Consider the following 22,255-nt stretch of genomic DNA (forward strand, 5'->3'; position numbering starts at 1 on the left):
CCCACCAAGGCAACTTTTAAGAATGAAACCAGAGTTTTAATAAGAAATGAGTGTATCATTTCAATCTCAAGGTCAACAAGGGTCATTTGTATACAAAGAAAATCCCAACAGCCTTTTGTGGCTGCTTGGAAGTGCTGCCCCTCTTCCTGCTGAAGAGGTTAAGTCTGACATGTGGTACCATTTATGTCACATGTGTTGTTCATTTACTCTGCCAGTTGTCCTTCCTTAATGTAGCACTGTGGGGTGATAGGAAGGTCTGTAAAGGTATTTCAGGAATTTGTCTATCAGCCAGAGATGTAGGTAGGACACATCATTATCAGCTTTGGAGACAATGGAGGGAGGGGAGTGTGAAGCCCCAGGGGGCTGACTCTGCCCCAGGAAGAAAGAGGAATGGAGATGGGGCCAGACATGAGTGGAGTTACAGATTCACGGGGCAGACTAGGCCCCAGTCCTCTAACAACAGCGATCAAAACACGGCACAGACACAAAAAGAAAACAGCCTTTTGTCCAGCTCCTATGGCCTGGCTTTCCATTCAAGCAAGACAGACAATTGCAACACTCTAGCCTGGAGGTAGAGGAGAACTGTGGGCTTGTGGGAGAAGAGATAAAACATTCTTGACCCTCTGCAGCCCCATGGGGGATGGGTGACAGCTGATGCTAAACCAGTTCTACTGGGTCTGATGACTTAGCTATTTGCTATTTTGGTTCCCCAAATGCTCTCTGTTCCTTTTTGGTATCAGTCATATTGAACTCTAAAGTTGTCATTTGCATGATACTTTCTGCATTTTTGTTACCTTTTCAGTTTGGGCTAAAAGGGGTACCACAATTCATTTCTCCACTCAATGTGAATGATTGCCCAGTGACTGTATCTCAACTCTGTTGTTGCATCCCATTCCCACAGGATGCTACTCAGAGATGTTAGGGTGCAATACTTCTCCTTGGTTACATGCTAATAGCAATACCATAATATATTTATTTACTCCTGGGGTATATTCAGATGTAGTCTCAACCACACATCTACTGAGGGGCAGATGTGAGGGGAGTGAGGCCTGGAGGCAGATGCTTGCATCCCATGCTGCATTGGATGAGCAACCTTCAGTAAGTTACTCCACATCTCTGTGCTTCCATTGTTAGCCGTCATAAAGCACACCAAACACCAGAAGAAGGGAAAGAGTTTATTGGGGAAAACCCAGCAGGCTGGAGGGAAGGGGCCAAGAGGAAAAGGAGAGTAGGACTGTAGACTGTAAGAGAGAGACAGAGAGGAGAGAGAAGAGAGACGAGAGGAGGAGAGGAGCCAAGAGAGAGAGAGCCAAGAGAGCAGGAGAGAAGCCAAGAGAGAAGAACCAGGAGAGAAGAAAGAAGCCAAGAGAGCATGTGTTCAGGAACAGGCCCTTTTAAAACTTTGCCCGAGGACGGGCAGGGAAGCAGGAGCAGCGAATTCCATTAGGATGGGGGTGGAGCTTGACCACAGAGGTTGGGTCATGTGGCCACCTGGCTAAAACTGCGCCAGTTTCCTAACATCCGTCTCCTCATCTATAAATGGAGCTAATAACATGGTCTGCCTCCCTTGATTCTGTGAGAAATAACTCATGTGCAGTGGTCACCCCTTTTCCAGGGGGACTCACTCCAAGACCCCCAGTGGATGTCTGAATAGAACCAAACTGTTTTATTCCTATCTGTACATTCCTATGATAAAGTTCAGTTTATAAAGTAGGCACAGTAAGAGATTAGCAATAACTCATAATAAAATAAAACAATTGTAACAGTAAACTATGAGAAAAGTTATGTGAATATGATCTCTATTTCTCTAAATATCTTATACTTTCATCTTCTCATTTTAAGGAGCCCTTCATGGCTTCTCCCTGGCATATCCAAATTGTCAGCATCATGATTCCTCTGCTGGGGGCCATTATTAAGTAAAATAAGGGTGACAACCGCAAACACTGAGATACTGCAACAGTAGATCTGAGAGCACTGACATCTCCTATGTGCCTAATGGGCAGACAGCATGTGCATTGTGGATATGCTGGGCAGAGAGATGATTTCATTCATGTTGCAGATTGGGAAGAGCAGGACAGGGTATGATTTCATCACATGAATTAAAATTTGTGAATTGTACATTTCTGGCATTTTCCATTGAAGAGTTTCAAACTTAAGTTGACTGCTGCTAACCAAAACCTCAGAAAATGAAACTGCAGGTAAGGGGGAACTGTTAGGTAGGAAGTCAGATATGAGCTTATGTGTGTGTGACAAAGGTCTATGTCCAGCATATGCATCTCAAAGTCATCCCAATAACCTTATCTACATCCTGCCCTGCCCCTCCTACCTGATAACCTGCCCGGTGGGGGTCCCCGCCCCTTCTGCCTGATAATCTTCTAGGTACAGTCCAGTATCTGCATTTCAAATATGCATCCTGCCCTTCTACCCGATAACCATCCTTTCCCTAAGGCTCCTCTAAGGTGGGGTGAGCCAGCCAGGCTTCACTCTGTCTGATAACTTCAGGGGAAAACTCAGAAAGGGATTTTTCGTATTTACATCCAAAAAGTCCTTTGTTCCAAGAGGAGCAGAGGTGAAGAGGCAAGACCCTTCCCCTTAAAAACCTCCAGCCTCAACTGGACTACGTGCTCAGCCCTCTGCCTCTCTGCTGAACCGCCTGCCTGGCCTGGCCAGGTGTACTCCACTCAACCATGTAACTTTGCTCTTCCCCCAGTCCGAGCGACTGGACACTCTCTCTCAGGTTCTGTCTGGAGAGGTGCCTATCTGTTCTTACGGATGTCCCTTCCCTAATAAACCTTGCTATTTTACTTTCCACTACTCTGTCTCACGCCTGAATTCTTTCTTGTGCGAAGACAAGAACCCTGCCATTCATTGGTAACAGAACTACCCTATGGATTTAGAACAGTGAGTGCCCCCGCATAGAGAACTCAGTAAGTTAACTATCACCTTTAGGACTTTGTTCCAGGTGGACATTAGAGTAGGTAGTTTTCCTTGGCATATCCACTGGGACAGAGCTGCTCCCAACCTGACCCACAGCGCAGCACCCATCAGCAAACTTCCTACCTGGACTATCACTGCAGTTGAAATGCAGAAGATCAGAGCTTGGAACTTCCATATGAATGTGGCATTGCTGCAGCTTTGTCAGTGATGATACTGGTTATTTAATCCATCCCTGAAGAACTGAGAGTCCAGGTCAGTGCAGCCTTCCTGATATTATTGACTGAAGAAAAAGAGTGTTCTTGAAAGAAGTTTTTAAGATTAGGAAAACAAAAAAGAAGTCAGAGGGAGCAAAATCAGAATTATAAGGTGGATGCCAAATTATTTCTCATCAAAACTCTTACAGAGTTGCCCTGCCCTGTGATAGGAATGAGTAGGGCCGGCACCGTGGCTCACTTAGCTAATCCTCCGCCTGTGGCGCTGGCACCCCGTGTTCTAGTCCCGGTTGGGGCACCGGATTCTGTCCCAGTTGTTCCTCTTCCAGTCCAGCTCTCTGCTGTGGTCCAGGAAGACAGTGGAGGATGGCCCAAGCACCTGCATGGGATACCAGAAGGAAGCACCTGGCTTCTGGCTTCAGATCGGTGCAGTGTGTCAGCCATGGTGGCCATTTGAGGGGTGAACCAACGGAAAGAAGACCTTTCTCTCTCTATCTCCCTCTCACTGTCTAACTCTGCCTGGGAGGACTCTCTGGGGATGCTTTCCTGGGCATTGTTCTGCTAAAGCTCTGACTTGCTCAACACACTTTCCTAAAAACCAATGTTACTGTTCTTTGGTCCTCAAGAAAGCCAACAAGCAAAATGCCTTGAGCATCCCAAAAAGGTTTTTGCTCTTGACCAGCCCACTTCTGCTTGGAGTGGACTAGTTCTACCTCTTGGTAGCCATTGTGTTGTTTGTACTTTGTCTTCGGGATCATATTCATAAGGCTATGTTTTGACTCTTATTATAATTCTCAGCAGAAAGGCTTCCGTATGTTGACATTTAAAAATGTGCATTGAAGGCTCCTGTCTGCAACCCATCTGGGTGTGACAATGTTGGCACATAGCCAGCAGAAAGTTTGCTCGATTTTCAGTGTTCAGTCTGAATTGTGTAAGCTGAGCCAGTTGAGATGTCTACAGTGTCGGCTATTGTTTCTACTGTTTAGCATGTATCCTGCTCCACTAGGGCCCGACCAAGATTAACTTTATCCTCATAAGTCGATGTGGATGTTCTGCCACTGCAGGTTTCATCGTCAACATCATGTTTTTCCCTTCCTAATATTAGTTATCCATTTATAAGCTGGTGATTTCCTTGGGGCATGGTCCCAAGAAACTTTTCATAAAGCATCATTGACTTCACCACTCTTAAACCCAAACTTCACCATAAATTGGATATTTTTGCTTCAGTTTTAGCAGAGTTCACATTGCTCTTTGAGGAACTCTTTTTCAAACTGGTGTCTTCATCTTCCTACTGCCTCAAACTAGATCCTGATTAGATTTATTATAAGAAGTTAGTATGAGTTTCTTTTGGTGCAAAAAAAAAGAAAAAAAAATATGTCCATGCATAGCTTTCTCAATATACAGTTTCCATGAAGGTTCGGAAGGCGCCTCATGTTTCTGTATCTCAGATCTTTGACACTCACACAGTAGGAGAACCGTTCTCCTTTAGCATACACTCTCTAAGATGCTGCAATGGGAAAAGGCATTTTATATCCTCCCTCACTCTGAGCAGGAAAATTTCATCTTCCAGATTTGGTGCCACCTGCACAACCCTCCTCCTTTATGGGTCAAATGTCCACACTGGGCATCAGCCACTCAAAGTTTGGCTACTTGAATTTTTCATGACAATTATAAATGGACTACATTGTCAGATCTATTATGGTATATAATTGTTTCAGCAATCTGATAATATAGTACCATTAATTTCAGTTTTATATGACAAAAAGTGATACTTAGAATCATAAAGAGATATTCACATCTCTAATTAAGAGAAGCCATGAACCTAGGTCATTTCCCTTGTAAGGTCATTGTCAGCTCATTTCCCCATACTTTTTGAAAATCCTTATAAAAACCTTGTTGGGGGGGGGGGATCAGCGTTATGGTACAGCAGGGTAAGCCACCACCTGCAATGTCATTGGCATCCCATATGGGCGCTGGTTCAATTCCTGGCTACTCCATTTCTGATCCAGCTCCCTACTAACACACCTGGGAAAGCAGTGGAGGAAGGCCCAAGTACTTGGACTCCTGCCATCCATGTGAGAGACCCAGATGGAGTTCCAGGCTCCTGGCTTCAGCCTGGCCCTAGCTTCAGTCATTGGGATCATTTGGGGAGTAAACCAGTGGATGGAAGATCTCAATATCTCTCTCTCTCCCTCTCTCTCTCTGTAAATCTGACTTTCAAATGAATAAATAAATATTTTTAAAAACCTTACGTGAATGAAATAAACCATGGAGTCATTTCATTCCAGCAAAATTCTATCTTTGGCATGACCACATTCCGATCCCCCACATAACCGGGATTCTGATTGTCCTTGCTCTTTCCAGCTGAGCAGGCCAGAGACAGAACAGAGTACTAAGACTCTATGCCTATCATTGTCCTTTTCCTTAGTGTTCCCGGGTAGCTGTTCCAGCAGTGTTATTCGCGGCAGCCCTGCAACAGATGATAGCACTAGGGAGCCAGGGGATCATCTCTATCCTTCTTATGATGACTGATGACCTTAGAAATTGCTGAAGAGTAAGGAAAATAATATCCTAAGAATTTAGGGCTCCAGAGTGGATTTGGTCCATTACATCCCCCTACTCCTCTAACAGGCTCAGCTCTGCAGGAGTGCAGATCCTGGATATGGGAATGTAAGCCAAGGCTGTCAAACATTAACCAATATTATTTTTGTTTGATTTAAAGGGCCAGGAAGAGAGGCTGCCAGTCTCTCTGCCCCTGCCAGCTTTTGTAGTCTCATCTCCAGGCTTGCTGAGAGCAGCGAGCTGCCCAAGGGCCAATTTGCTTCTAAGGGGAGTCCCAGCACACGCGAGAGGGAGGTAATTAGGCTTCCCCATTGGGCATCCCTAGAGGTACTTTTAAAAACTTTTCTTTGGCAACAGAGACCAGAAACTGTTCAGACTGGAAATCATCTGAGCCTCTTGTAATGTGGCGTGTTGAGTTAAGGCCAAGTTAATATTTAGGGGATTATAGTACTCTGGCAAAAGTTTCTGTAAAATTACCTCTGGAGTTAAAAGTGACAAATGGAAAAGAAATCACAGCCTCTTACATGAGCCAACCCCACTTCACCCCAGCAAGGAAACACGAGCACTCCAATGGCTCCCGCAGCATGGCCATCCTGCTGCATTTCCTTGCCCTAGAAAGAAAGTGTGTTTAACTCTGGAAAAGCTCTTTGTTGGAGGCTAGAGCTGTGGCATAGCTGGTGAAGCTGCCGCCTGCAGTGCCAGCATCCCATATGGGCACCGGTCAAGTCCTGGCTGCTCCACTTCCAATCCAGCTCCCTGCTATGGCCTGGGATAGCAGTGGACGATGGCCCAAGTCCTTGGGCCCCTGCACCCACATGGGAGACGCGGCAGAAGCACTTGGCTCCTGGCTTTGGATCAGCAAAGCCCCAGCCATTGCGGCCATCTGGGGAGTGAACCAATGGATGGAAGACATCTCTCTCTCTGTAACTCTGCCTTTCAAATAAATAAATAAATAAAATGTTTTTTTAAAAAAGTCTTTGTTTTTGAGCAAAATTTTCTCTCATCTTTTTAGATTAAATTTTTAAAAATATTTATTTGTTTATTTGAGAGACAGAGAGAGAGAGATCTTCCATCCACTGGTTCACTCCCCAAATGGCCACAACAGCTAAGGCTGTTATGCCCAGTTCAATTGTCCCCAACGACCACCAAGGAGCCGATACTGCCGTAAAGTGCACGAGAGTTTTATTACAGGTCCGGGCCTGGACTCTTCATCAACACCAATGCAGCGGGTCTGAATTGAGAGCCCCAACCCTTCAGTTAACAAGGTTTTTATAGGGTTTTCAGAGACATTCTATACATCATGGTACCATTTAGCAAATCATCTCATCCCGCAGGAAATTCAAAGGACATCTCTTAGAATTGATTAGTGCATCCAGTGGCGGGAACGGACCTAGTAAAGGTGTTTGGATGGCTTTGGGGTTGATGCCTTTTGAATTGATTGGCCAAAGCATAGGATCTGAGCTGATGGGGTGTACGTGCCGAACTGCAGGGTCTCAGGTAGCTATCAATCACCTTATCCGCCCTGAGAAGGCACCAGGAACTCTAGGTATTTCTCTGTTATCTGCTAATCGGCTGTTGCTAGGAGAGTTTATCGCAGGAGGGTTCATTTATTTACTTTTAGGAGCTTCTGGTTCAGGGTTCAGGGCGGCCCAAGTTACAAGATGGAGGCCTAATTTGAAATAGTTGCACCTTGATCCAGGCTCAGGTCTCACAAGGCTTGGCTGATCCGGAGCCAGGAGCCAGGAGTTTCTTCAGGTCTCCCAAGTGGGTGCAGGAACTCAAGCACTTGGGCCAACTTCAACTGCTCTGCCAGGCCATAAGCAGAGACTTGGATCAGAAAAGGAGCTGCCAGGACTAGAACCAGTCCCCAGGAGGGATGCTGGTGCCACAGGCAGAGGCTCAGCCCTCTACACCACAGTGCCAGCCCCTAATATTGAATTTTAAAAGCAAGGGGAGAAGACATGAAGGCATGGGGACTGTTTGTTTGAAAACCCTAGCCTTTTATCTTCCTCCCAACCGGATAGTGAACCAATGGTAGTGAACCAGTGGATGGAAGATCTCTCTCTCTCTGTAACTGTCTCTCAAATAAACAAACAAATCTTTTAAAAATTTTAATCTAAAAAGATGAGACAAAATTTTGCTCAAAAACAAAGACTTTAAAAAAAACCATTTTATTTATTTATTTATTTGAAAGGCAGAGTTACAGAGAGAGAGAGAGATGTCTTCCATCCACTGTCTAACCTCCCAACCTACTGGAATCAAACCTTGTCCTCCCTCCCTGCCAGCAGAACTGGGCAGCCTGTCCCCACGGATGGTGGCCAGAGCAGAGCATTCTCTGAGCTGTCTCGAGGCCGCAGTTGCTGGGACTCCTCATTACCACCGCAGTCCTTGACTTCTGTGCTCTACAGAGCTCCAAGTCCTCAAAACAAAGGAGTGTGTAAAGAAGAGACTGCCTTTGTGATGAGAATTCTGTTCGCCACCTCCTCTCTAGAGGCCATTTCTTTGTCTCAGACATTGTTTGTTCGTTTTGAGAGGCAGAGAAACAGGGACAGACAGAGCTCTTATCTGCTGCGCATCCCCAGGTATTTGCAACAGTCAGACCTGGGCCAGGCTGCAGCCAGGACCTGGGAACTCAATCTGGGTCTCCCACAATGGTGCCTGGGGGACAGAAACCGGTTTACTTGAGCTGTCACCTCCCGGGATGCACATCAGCAGGAAGCTAAAGTCAGGAGCTGGAGACTGGATTCAAACCCAAGCACTTTGACATGGGATGCAGGTGTCTCAGCCTGGCATCTGCACTGCCAGGCTCCTGGCCCCAGGCCCAGATATTTATTGTTGCTCCTGCCCTCTTCTTATTTGCTACCTTGCAGATTCTTGTTTTTGCTCTCTGCTTCTCTGCGTATTGTGTATTTACTAAATATCACTGTGCTACCCTTAAACCCAATGGACCTCATTGGGCATCTGGTAGACCTCAGGAGGTCGAGCCGGTAGACAGGCTGATTTCAGAAACTAAGGTGGTCTCAGTTCACTTATTCCACAAACTCTCCAGATGCCTATGTGTGCCGAGCACTCTGCCAGACACGGAGGAGCAGGATGAGCAGTGCTGGCAGCAGGGGTTTATCCCAGAGTAGCTCTTCCAGGCTTAAATAAAAATATCAATAGCCAACTGAATTTTAAGTAAGGAACAATAGTTTTTCAGTATTTTTGTGTAATAATTTTAATACAATGTAATATAACAGTTTTAGGATGTCCCACCAAAGACATACTTATATTTAAGAAATATTTATTGTTTGCATGAAATCCAGACTTGACTAAATGTCTTGTATTTCACTGGCAACCCTATCCTAGAGACACCCAACCTGCCCCTTAGAGTCAGTGTGTCTCTAGGGACAACCTCAGAACTCTCTTTGTGCCCTGTGTCTCCTTAGGGGGATGCGATATGTCAACCTGGGAGTGAAGGAAGGCAGCTCCCAGCTCCCTGAGCTCTCACTCATTCAGACGCCAGTCCTTGGGATTGGGAACCAGTATATGGTAACTGGAGACCCAGGCAGGAAATGGGGGTGCAGCCACAATGCCCTCCTAAAGCTTGCTATCCTGGAGTTCTGCAAGGGCCAGCAGTCCCCTCCAGGGTGCGGACTGTTATCTGCCTGTATCTGGGCTGCTGATGTTTTCTCTGTATATTAACACAAGGCATAGACCAGGCAGACGAGGTTTTCAAAGGTATAATGATAACAAAAGCAATAGTAGTAATAAACCCCAGCATCTGTTGACCACCTTTATGTGCTAGGAACCTTGCTTCACACTGGTTCTGTCATGTAACCTTTCCAATAACTCTGAGAGTTAAGTACAGTTAGTCCCATTTTATAGATGATAACATTGTTTTAAAGAGTACAACAAATGAAAAGAAGATATCCGTAAGCTAAAAAATGTTTTTTAAAACTCAAAAACTGAACCAATAAGATTATCTCAGGACATCTACTATAATCATATGAAATTTGAAGTTTTCTTGGAAAATAATATGATTGTTCTGTTATTATAACACAGAGCTTTATACAGAAAGAGAAATTATAAATTCATGAGAATTTTTTCTGTTGACAACTTAATGCTGTGACATTAAAATTCATATAATGCTCAAAATCTGTTAGATACATTTTAGGCTACACTTCATCCTTTATAATTTTTAAGGTTTTAATGATCCCAGGTATGGAAATGTCTGAAACGAAGATAAGAAATAAGAGTATCTTCATTTTCGCAGCACAACTATGTTCTAAGGAACCAGAGAAATACATAAGTTTGGTGACCATAAGTGGATTAAGATGGAAAGAAAATAATACTCCCCAAAATTTCTTGTGTTTAAAGGGGTCATTAGATCTTTTAAAGTTATCTTTGATAACCACCCTGGTTTATAAAGTACTCCTCAATGATGACATTATCGTGGCTTTATTTGTAATGGAGTAAGTGTCCACAATCTGCCTAAAAGATGCAAAGTCTGTCATGTGTGCGGTCAGTCTCATATGTGTGTCAGAGGGAAAACATTTTCAATATCGGACTTTTTTCCCAAGTACTGATCCTTGTAATCTGCTCACCTATTTTTCATCCTAGTGTGGGATAGGTAGACAAGTGATCATATGGAAAGCCAAGAGAAACATGTACAAAATTATACGTGAAAAATATTTTCAAATTTTATCTCCAATAGCTTATTAGGCTATAACCGCTTGATTACCTAATAGATGATCTACTCTCTTTCTGACTTTGCAGTATCTGCTGCTATCCTTGGGTTGGACTTACAGGTGAATTCTGACGACCAAGAGCCCATAACCATGAACTCACATTCAATACCAAAGCTGTTCTCTGGGCCAGCCAGCAAAACTTTATTATCCAACCCTGCTAACCCACCTTCACCAGTGCCCACCACAGGTATAGCCCAGAGTGGGTATAACGTAATTGAAGAAAATTACAGTCATCATCAGTCCTTCTACACTGGCTTTCCCTTAAAAAAATAATACTTTTTCTTTTAAAATTTGGCTTCCTTTCATCCTTATCCGGGTATTATGCCAGGTTCACTTTGGCCCTGAGGGAAGATAATCATATGTTTGAAAGAGCTAGGATTTGGAAGTTTGGGACCCTTTCCTCACATTGATGTCTAGGAAAAAAATGCTACAAACAGCCAAGTAGATAAGTACACACAGATAAACCAACATAAATCATTGGGTCATCTTGGTGACTCTATTTCTATAGATTATTATGTAGTATATTAAAAAACAAATATTTGGTCTTGTCCCCAATTCCTAAAACCCTTGGATTCTCCATGTGATAAGAGTCTTGTGTGCTAGTGAGATGACTGGTGGCTGGGGACCCTAGTATAGCTTCAGGTTGAGGGAGGTTTTCCATAAAGACCAAGGCCCATTCCCTATCCAGCTCCCTTACCCTGCATCCCCACCTCTTGGAAAGGGAAAAGAGGCTGGAGACTGAACTAATCACCAGTGCCCAATGACTGAATCCATCACGTCTGCGTAATGAGAGCTCCATGAAAATCCCTGAGGGGTGAAGTTCAAAGGGCTCTTGCACTGGTGGACACATGGAGGTGCTGGGAGAGCAGAGGCCAGAAAGGGCACAGAGGCTCCGCATCCCTTCCCCACCCCTTGCCCTCTGTGTCTCCTCCATGTGGCTATTCTTGAGTTGTATCCTTTACAATAAACCAGTCATAGTAAGTTAAATTATTTTCCTGAATTTGTTAGTTGCTCTAGTGAATTACTGAGCCAAGGGAAGCAGGGACTTCTGGAAATTTCCTGGCTTTTAAAACTTTCTTTAAAAATTTTTTTTTAATTTAAGAGATGCAGAAACAGAGACAGAGACAGATAGACAGCCAGAGACATTCAGAGAGGTACCACTGGTTCACTCTCCATATGCACAAGACAGCAAGGCTGGGCCAGATTTAAGCTGGGAAGTGGGGACTCAATCTAGTTCTCCCAAGTGAGTGGCAGGGACACCAGAAGCTGAGCCATCATCCCTGCCTCCTAGGGTCTACATTAGCAAGAAATTGGAGTCAGGAGCCAGAGCACAGTATCAAGCCCGGACGCGCCAATGTGAAATGCAGGCATCCTTCCTCGTGTCTTGATTACTAAGCCAAACGCCCACCCCTGGCTTTATAATTGAGTTGGACAGAGTGTAGGTAAGCTGGGGAACCCCGTGTGAGGTAGGGATTGTCTGTGGACTCTAAGCCTAACCCAAGGAATCGGTGTCAGGTTTGAATTGAATTGTAGGACACACAGCTGGTGTCCAGAGAGTTAGAGAATTAACTGGTATGATAAAAAGAAAATCCACACATTTGGTGTCAGAAATGTGATGAGGAGAAGCAGCTCATTTTACCTTTGTTTCTATAAGAAAAGGATAAGACTAACACCTTTTGATTGCTAGTGATTACTAAATAACATTTACTAGGCCTACAGTATTAAAAGACAGGTAAGAGAAGATAAACGCAGGTGACTATTTCTGTAATTATTCATCACATTAGTGAGCATCAAAGAACAAGGGGATTTCTTTTTTTTTTTTTAGATTTTTTTTTTAGATTTTTTTTTTTAGATTTTTTTTTTGCTTTCAAACTTTTATTTAATGAATATAAATTTCCAAAGTACAGCTTATGGATTACAATGGCTTCCCCCCCATAACGTCCCTCCCACCCGCAACCCTCCCCTTTCCCACTCCCTCTCCCCTTCCATTCACATCAAGATTCATTTTCAATTCTCTTTATATACAGAAGATCAGTTTAGCATACATTAAGTAAAGATTTCAACAGTTTTCTCCCACACAGAAACATAAAGTGAAAAATACTGTTTGAGTACTAGTTATAGCATTAAATCTCAATGTACAGCACACTAAGGACAAAGATCCTACATGAAGAATAAGTGCACAGTGACTCCTGTTGTTGACTTAACAAATTGACACTCTTGTTTATGGCATCAGTAATCACCCTAGGCTCTTGTCATGAGCTGCCAAGGCTATGGAAGCCCCCTGAGTTCACTGACTCTGATCATATTTAGACAAGGCCATGGTCAAAGTGGAAGTTCTCTCCTCCCTTCAGAGAAAGGTACCTCCTTCTTTGATGACCCATTCTTTCCACTGGGATCTCACTCGCAGAGATCTTTCATTTAGGTTTTTTTTTTTCCCCCAGAGTGTCTTGGCTTCCCATGCCTGAAATACTCTCATGGGCTTTTCAGCTGGATCCGCATGCCTTAAGGGCTGATTCTGAGGCCAGAGTGCTGTTTAGGACATCTGCCATTCTATGGGTCTGCTGTGTATCTCACTTCCCATGTTGGATCATTCTCTCCCTTTTTTATTCTATCAGCTAGTATTTGCAGACACTATTTTTGTTTATGTGATCCCTTTGGTTCTTAGTCCTATCATTATGATCAATTGTGAACGGAAATTGATCACTTGGACTAGTGAGATGGCATTGGTACATGCCACCTTGATGGGATTGAATTGGAATCCCCTGGTATGTTTCTAACTCTACCGTTTGAGGTAAGTCAGCTTGAGCATGTCCGGAATTGCACATCTCTTCCCTCTCTTATTCCCACTCTTACATTTAACAGCGATCACTTTTCAGTTAAGTTTCAGCACTTTATGAGAAACAGTGACTTGATCAGCTCTTGTCCTGACGGTTGATGTACAATGTAATACTTTATCCATTTTAGTATTTTTTTTGTTCTAGTACCATTGGTTGAACTCTGTAATTAACACACAATTATTCTTAGGTGTTTAAATTTTAACTGAAAAGTGATCCCTGTTAGGAATTTGGAAAACATTATGTTGAGTGTAAAAAGCCAATTCCAAAGGGACAAATACCGCTTGTTCTCCTTGATAGGAGACAACTAACTGAGCACCAAAAAGGAAACCTGTTAAAGTGAAATGAACACTAGGAGAAACAGTGACTTGATCAGCCCTCACCCTGACTGTTGATGAACAACTTGATATGTTATCCCTCTTAGTATTTTTTTTGTTTGTTCTACTTAATACCTTTGGTTGAATACTGTAATCAATACACAATTCTTCTTAAGTGCTGAAACTTAACTGAAAAGTGATTTCTTTTTTTTTAACTTTTATTTAATAAATATAAATTTCCAAAGTACAGCTTTTGGATTATAGCGGCTTTTTCCCCCGGAACCTCCCTCCCACCTGCAACCATCCCCTCTCCCACTCCCTCTCCCATCCCATTCACATCAAGATTCATTTTCAATTATCTTTATATACAGAGGATCAACTTAGTATATACTAAGTAAAGATTTCAACAGCTTGCACCCACACAGAAACACAAAGTGTAAAGTACTGTTTGAGTACTAGTTATACCATTAATTCACATAGTACCACACATTAAGGACAGAGATCCTACATGGGGAGTAGGTGCACAGTGACTCCTGTTGTTGATTTAACAATTGACACTCTCATTTATGACGTCAGAACAAGGGGATTTCTAAAAGTTCGTGGAGGGGCAGTCCATTTGGCCTAGTGGTTAAGACAGCAGCAGCCCTTTTCAGAGTGCTGGATTCAAGTCCTAGTCTGATCTTGCTTCCAGCTGCCTGCTAATTCACACCATCAGCAGGTATGGACTTGTGAACTTAGGTGCCTGTCACCCATGTGGAAGACCTGACTTGAGTTCCCGGCTCTTGGCTTTGGCCTTACCTAACCCTAAGTATTGTGAAAATTTTGGGAATGAGCCAGAAGATGAAAGTACTCACTCTCTCTCTTTCTTTTCTTTTATCCCCCTCTCAAATAAATATATACATTTTTAAATTCATGGAAAATGGAATTAGCAGGTAAGTTTATTTTGATGCAAAAAATCTTGAAGTCCACATGTAGTCTTTTCATAGTACACATTTTCCATGAACTTTAAAAATTTTTTGTATTTCTGTAGTTTGTCCAAAGGCCCTTACTCTAGGGCACTGTTAGCCCTAGAGTGGGTCCAGAATTGTACCACACAAAGTCCTTGCCTTAAAGGAGATAATTTTAATGAACCACAGAGTGATTTATAAACTGTTATGTAAGATATTTGGAGAGGCCAGCCCTGTGAAGTAGCGGGTAAAGCCGCTACCTGCAGTGCCTGCATCCCATGTGGGCGCCAGTTTGAGTCCCGGCTGCTCCACTTCCTTTTTTTTTTTTTTTTTTTTTTTTTTTGACAGGCAGAGTGGACAGTGAGAGAGAGAGACAGACTTCCTTTTTGCCGTTGGTTCACCCTCCAATGGCCGCCGCGGCCGGCGCACCACGCTGATCTGAAGGCAGGAGCCAGGTGCTTCTCCTGGTCTCCCTTGGGGTGCAGGGCCCAAGCACTTGGGCCATCCTCCACTGCACTCCCTGACCACAGCAGAGAGCTGGCCTGGAAGAGGAGCAACTGGGAAAGCATCCGGCGCCCCGACTGGGACTAGAACCCCGTGTGCCGGCACCGCTAGGTGGAGGATTAGCCTATTGAGGCACGGCGCCGGCCCTGGCTGCTCCACTTCCAATCCAGCTCACTGCTATGGCCTGGGAAAGCAGTAGAATATGGCCCAAGTCCTTGGGACCCTGCACCCATGTGGGAGACCCAGAAGAAGCTCCTGACTCCTGGCTTCAGATTGTCACAGCTCTGGTCATTGCAGCCATCTGGGAAGTGACCCAGAGGATGGAAGACCTCTCTCTCTCTCTCTGCCTCTCCTCTTGCTGTATAACTCTGACTTTCAAATAAATAAATAAATCTTTAAAAAATAAAAGATATTTGGAATGACTGATATCATGGAAAACCTCCTTCCTCCAACATCTTCAAATTCAGAAATATTTGTCTTATATCGATTTCCATAACATTTTTAAAAGTGAGTTTACACAGTCCGTATGAAATATTCTTATTCTATCAATTTAGGTTCAAACATAACAGCACACCTGTAAATTTTCTAGGAAATGCTGGCATGAATTTCCTAATGAAACTGTGTTTTGAAGTGTCTACAGATAAGAATGTGGTTGACAACAATTAAAAACTTCTTTCTTATTCTCTGAACCCTTCAAAAAGGATTTCTAATACAAAGATGGCACAAACACCAGCATTTCTAAACTGGCAGCAAAAGCTGTAGAAGCAATTTCTATATGCCCATAGGGGATACTCGATAACTACTTGTTGAAACGCTAATAAGTAAAACTATCTGGCAAACTTTTCAGTTCTGAGTAAGAGGCAATTAAAAAGGACACAGTTCTGAGTGGTATGTGTGACCAACAGCTAGTACAATGGCTTCTGTTCCTTCAGGGGAAAAACCAGCACTGAAGTTGAATTCCCTGAGAACCTGAAAGAAACTAAACTCACAATAACTGAAAACGAAGACCATGAAAAGCTCCAAGTTAAAATCCAGGCCTTTGAAGACAAAATAAATGCTGAGAGCAATACTCCTGCTTCAATCAGAAGATATAGTTTGGGCCAAGTTTCTAAGGAAGAAAGAAAAAACATGAGATTTAACAGGTATAAATTTTATGTGGTTACTTTTTCTAAAGCTCGCGTTTCATGTTTGCTACTGATTTTGTTATCATACTGTGGTGGGGTGCTTTTTATGTACTTTTACTTGTTACCATCCATATTTTTGTTTTTTCGTGACTGAAATATTATCTCCAGTGCTCTCATTATTCGAAGAAGCTCACTATTTTAAGTGGAAAATAAACCCATAGCTATTTTTAAAAAACACCTTTTGAATATGTGCATAAATATGCCAACATTGAAAATGATTGTCAATAGTATCTCATGATTTCTGATGAAAAGTTAGAAGCAAAAGTAGAAAAAGAACACAAATATGTAAGTCTACCATTTTGCAGCCAATTTTACCATGAAACTGACTTTTAAGACTTTGTTTGGGGAGGTGGCCTGGATTTTCTTGATGATCTATGTTTTCTCAAATTTGCCTGTAGTATCCCATTTCGGAGGACTTTGTCCCAGCACTACCAGTCTTTCTCTTCCTTGTCAGTGAATAGTGGCTCAACTGCTTTATCTATTTTTACTTTCCCTTTGTTGGTACTGTAGGTCAAAAAGTTTGGCTTTGCACTCCATGCTCACGAAGGGTGTGAGCTCAGATGACGGGGACGATGTGGAAAGTGGAGATACACCTGCCAGCACCTCTCTGTCAGAAATAGACCCACTTCTCCAAGGAAGTGACAAGCTGTTCTCTCAGACAGACATGGATGGGTCACAGCTGGGAGGTTCCTCAGTTTCATACCCAAGTATTGTACATATAGAATCAGAGAAGTTGCCAGAAACTATTGAAGAGAACTGCCAGGAAGAAACTCTAGGGACAATGACAAGTCCTATGGAACACAAAGATAAGCTCTACTTGTACTTAAAGGAAAACCTCAGTAAAGTGAAAGCCTACGCCGTGGAGATCGGAAAGAGGATTCCAATCCCTGATCAGTGCACCATTGAAGGTAAGTGCTTGGAACTTCTCAAACCTGAGAAATTCGAGCATTGCTGAAAAGCAAAAGCAAAAACCATGTAAATTGCCAAACCCTTTTATGGATCTCTTGCAAAATAGACCATTTGGAAAATATCTTACATTATCGTGATTACTTTTTTACAATAAGATTAATCACCTTATTGTTTCCCAGTTGATCTACTTAGGTGCACCTAACCCTACTGACTCTCAGGTTTCTGCCAACCTGGACACATGGTTTCTGGTTTCCTGTAGCAGTATTCAGTAAAGTCCCGGAAGAAGGCCTGTGGCTCAGAAGCAGGCTCTGGGGTAGGAGTCTTGCCAGAGAGTTTCCATTTGTACAACCAGCAGGGCAGCCGCATACTGCATTGAGCATCAGCTCCAACAGCCTTCACTGTGCTAAAATACTCAAGATTCAGCTGTAGACCGACAGATGCAATCAATCCCTGATCCCTTGAAGATTAGATTACAGAAGGAAAATGGCAAAACCATGATCAGGTGGTGGTTTGGGAGGTCAGGAGCCAGTGATGGTGTGACCCAGTCTGAAAAGGAAGGGCAATGTGGAAAATGGGTGGGCAGGGACCTTCAGGTGCCCAATGTTAGAAGGACACCAAAAAATTCAGTGCAATTTTAATTGATGACAGGATCAGTAACAGGCTTGCTGAGTTACGCTGGAGCCTGAAGCAAAAGAAATAATTAGTGACTTCGATCGTATGACATCATTTTGATACTTTGTTGATCACGAATTTTTTGCATTCATTTTAATTTTTTTAGAGTACGACTTATCTCAGTTACTAGATATTTCTGGCACACTCTTACATTCTGCATCCTAGTCCTGGCCCTGAGGAAGGTAATGGATCTGAGACATGTGTCCTACAATGCCAAAGCACTAGTGCCAGGTGCACTCTTCTGGCTGTAGGTTGTACAGGTTTGGATGGTTCCAAGGCACTGTGCAGGTCATAATATCGTTCCCACAGTTCTTAGGCAGTGGTGCATCCTCCCCTTGAGGTACGCATGAAGGTCCTCGCTCCCTAGTGGGATGTGCCATCTTGTCACAGGCCACAGCCCTCATGGAAGGAGCGAGGCAGCCTAGGTAGGCTCCAGAAGAAATACAGTCGAAGGGTCATGTATTCAGCTCCTGTGCACTCACCACTGACTTTCAGGTTGAGGTGCTGGGAGCATCCTGCTTCCAGATGCTACTCTCTATCTCCTTTCCCACTCAAAAAAGAATGGACAAGAGGGCTTCTGAAAATTCATGGAAAAATTTGTGTTACCATTTTGTTTTTTTAATTTGAGAGGCAGAGGGAGAAAGTGAGATAGAGAGTTCACATAGGCTGGTTTACTCCTCAAATGCTCACAACAAGCAGGTATGATCTGGGTCCTCAATCAAGGTCTCCCAAGTGGGTGGAAGAAACCCAATTATTTGACCCATCACCACTGCCTCCCAAGGTCTGCACTGGCAGGACGCTGGAGTCGGGAGCCAGGGCCTGGCAGAACCCAGGTACTCCAACAAGCACCTTAGCAGTATCTTAACCAGGAGGCCAAAAGCTCACCCTGCATTATTTTTTACTTCCATTTTCTATAAATTTTTGAAGGCACCTCATGTTCTTTTGTAACCAAAGGAAAAAGAAGTTCAGACATTTGGTAATAACAAGTGTTATTTAGCATGTCTGTATAGAATCTGATACTTTTGAAGATGTTTGCAATTACACAGTTAGCCCTTTCATTGTTAAAATAGTGATAGTAAAAATAGAATTGCTAATACTCAAATATAACTTATAGATAATGAAGCATACCAGATCTTGGGAATAGCTAAAGTGAAAAAAGAACAATCAAAATAAACTCTTTACAACTGCCCATTTTGCTAATATTCTAGGCATCTATTGCACAGAGTGGAGAATCTAATAGAAGAAAGGTTAAATGAGTTTTCCAGTTTGACAGAGGGAATCTATAGCAAGGAAAAGTTGGACACATTTCCATCTCCTGGAATAGTTTGTGTGTGTGCTGCAGTTTAGATGAAAGCACTACAGGTTGTTGGACAGTTTGTTTTAGTCTTGTGGAAATGGGAGAAAATCCTGCAGAGTTACTTCAAGCATCTAGTTATTAAAAACACATGGTATGTCTTACTGCTTTGAATTATTTGGGGAGTTAAAATTAGTGAAAGGGGGCTGGCGCCACGGCTCACTTGGCTAATCCTCCGCCTGCAGTGCCGGCAACCCATATGGGCGCCAGGTTCTAGTCCCACTTGCTCCTCTTCCAGTCCAGCTCTCTGCTGTGGCCCAGGAAGGTAGTGGAGGATGGCCCAAGTGCTTGGGTCCCTGCACCCCATGGGAGACCAGGAGGAAGCTCCTGGCTTCGGATAGGCGAAGCTCTGGCCATAGCAGCCATTTGGGGAGTGAACCAATGGAAGGAAGACCTTTCTCTCTGTCTCTCTCTCACTGTCTAACTCTATCTGTCAAAAAAAAATTAGTGAAAGGGTTAACTGGGTGATTGGAATTATTTCCTCCAAATATTGAATGAATCCATCATCTTTAGTTAAAAATAAAAAGGTGGAATGTTTTCTTTTGATACTTAGGTTTCCTAGCACGGGATGCCCTAGAACTCAGTATGATATTTTTTAAGACAACATTTTGGAATTTGCTCATACTTTTGTAATTTCCTGGGAAATCCCTCGCATAGGGATATGTGTAAGGAACTGAAGATTTTTATGACTCACTGCTAATACATCCACTGTGAGAAAGGACTTGGGCTGATTGCAGGGGACACATTGTTATTATTTCAGAGATTGTGCAAACCACTCATTGAAACACCAGCCATCATCTGGCTGACGCAGTTTTGCTTGTTGTCCTAAGATCACTCGACACAACAATATTACATTTCTTTCCTTAAAAATGTATCGAAGAAAGATTAGGTTTAGAAATTGTGTTATGTTTAATATGTTCTTGCTATAAAAGAACCATTAGATTTTTCTTGGTGAATTATGCAGAGTCATCAAGAAACAAAACAAGATAGCGTAAAAACCACTTCTTCAACATGTAACATGAAAGAGTCAAATTGCCAGCAGGAGTGACAACAAAATGTCAAGAATAATTTTCCAGCTACTGCTACACAGTCCAGATGGTGAGAACATAACAAAGCAACTCTCAAAAGAAGTTCTTTTGGTGTTACATTGATCTATAAGGAGAAAACTGATGTTCAGCTGTTTGGACCCACAAAACCATTATTTTATATGGTTCAGCCTAATACTTGAGTAATCAACTATGTTGAAAGAATAGGAACCTCACTAGTCACCACCCAGCAGAATTCAATATGAAATGAACCAGGGTCACAAATAGCATGCTTAACCCAGTCAGCCATCTATTATTGCATGGTATTGATCACACTGTAGACAGGCAATGCAAATCTATCATCATGGCTAGAAAAAACTGTCAACCCCAAGACTTACTGAGGTTGGTCAGCCGTGTCATCTGGGTTATGAAAGATCCTGCTATTCCCTGGTCTGTGATTCATACCTAAGCCTTGCAGCCTCTGGTGCTGGTACAGGTTTACCAAGCACTGAAAGTCATATACTCATGAGCAGAGTGATGGGTTATTATCAAAGCCTGATTTTATTTACATCCAAGACCAGAACTGAGTTCATCTGCCAAACGGCACTTTACAAATCTCAATCACTGCTGTGCATCTATGTGAACAAAAATGATTGCAGGTTAAAACGTAATACATGATATTGAAAGACAATCTTGAAAGGCTGGCCCATCACTGTAGTTCTCTAAAGGATTATAAAAAATCTTACAAGAACCCATCAGTGTTACTTAGGCTCCCTTTGAACAAAGTCCAGATTGGGTGAAAACACCTCCCATCTGCAGCACACATCAGCAACGCTGTCATGCAGAAAGCTTATTTTGAAGCCAGTGATACAGCCCTTTTTCTAATAGACCCACCAGAGCTTGTTTGTCTTTAAATAAAATAAAATTCATTGTTAACATCAAGAAGCATATGCTGTTTTCTGTATTAATTGTAAACAAGGCTTCCTTATTAAAGATGTGCATGTAGTCAAGTCTAACCTCAGGGCAGGGGTGACTTACGGGACAGAGTCAACACCTGTCCTTATGGCCATCAGCTCCAGTAGGTTGAATCTTGGGTGTGATAATACTCATCCACTTCATGGTTTCGGGAGGGAAGTTTTTGTTTGTTTCTTTATTTTTTATTTATTTATTTGAAAGCCAGAGTTACAGAGAAAGGGGGTGGAGAGAGAGAGGGGATCTTCCATCTGCTGGTTCACTCCTCAAATAGCTTCAATGGCTGAGGATGAGCCAGGTGGAAGCCAGGAGTCAGGAGCTTCTTCTAGGTCTCCCATGTGGATACAGGGGCCCAAGCATTTAGACCATCTGTCTGCTGTTTTCCCAAGCACATCATCCAGGAGCTGGATGGGAAGTAGAGCAGCCAGGACTAGAAAAGGTGCCCATATGGGGTGCCAGCACTGCAGATGGTGGCTTAACCTACTGTGCCATAGCACTGGTGCCTGTTTGTTTGTTTATCTTTTAGAGAAAATTCCAAAACTTTTTTGAGGAACATAAAATTTTTTTGGAGCGTATTCTATATAGGTAATGTTGGTTTGTTTGTTTTTAATACACTTGTTGGTCATGGGATTAAGATCATTTCTCCCTGAGGAAAGTTGTAAACTTTGGAGTTGAGAAGACTCCTGAAGTGTTTTTTACACAATTTAAGATAGAAATACAGCAAATAGGGAGATGTTACAATTTCCCTGGAAACTTCCTTCATTAAGGTGGCCCATAGGACTCTTATTTGAAGTGAACTCAACAGGGAAGACTTTTCTAGAGAATTCTTCTTGGTGTCTTGGAACCAAGCTCCTTGGATTACAGTACTAACCAATTCACATTTTCCAAAGGAGTGGAGTTTAGTTAAAAGGAGCAGACAAAATGGTGGCTGCATTTTCCTCCCTTGCTTTTTCCTGCCACACACATCTGAGTCCAGTCAGTGGCTCATGGGAGACATCCAGATAACATGGCTAAAGGAAGACCTGTGGGTCTCTTTGAGAAGATCCTCTCAGGCTTCTCTATGGAGTTCACATCGGATTACTGTCCTTGGGCATCG

The 22,255-nt window shown here is 42.9% G+C and overlaps 1 protein-coding gene across 2 annotated transcripts in view; it reads left to right on the forward strand.

The window, feature by feature from the left end:
* The window catches only part of VEPH1 (ventricular zone expressed PH domain containing 1), a 256,104-nt gene that overhangs the window by 136,732 nt on the left and 97,117 nt on the right, over nt 1-22,255 (forward strand). For both annotated transcript variants that reach the window (XM_008266390.5, XM_002716326.6), the window contains exons 8-9: nt 15,976-16,185; nt 16,738-17,135. In XM_008266390.5, coding sequence (XP_008264612.3) covers nt 15,976-16,185; nt 16,738-17,135 — 608 coding nt within the window. The remainder of the gene's footprint in view (nt 1-15,975; nt 16,186-16,737; nt 17,136-22,255) is intronic.

The sequence above is a fragment of the Oryctolagus cuniculus genome, chromosome 4, assembly GCF_051225735.1.
Source record: "Oryctolagus cuniculus isolate XC-2025 breed Fujian yellow rabbit chromosome 4, ASM5122573v1, whole genome shotgun sequence".
Classification (NCBI taxonomy): Eukaryota; Metazoa; Chordata; class Mammalia; order Lagomorpha; family Leporidae; genus Oryctolagus; species Oryctolagus cuniculus.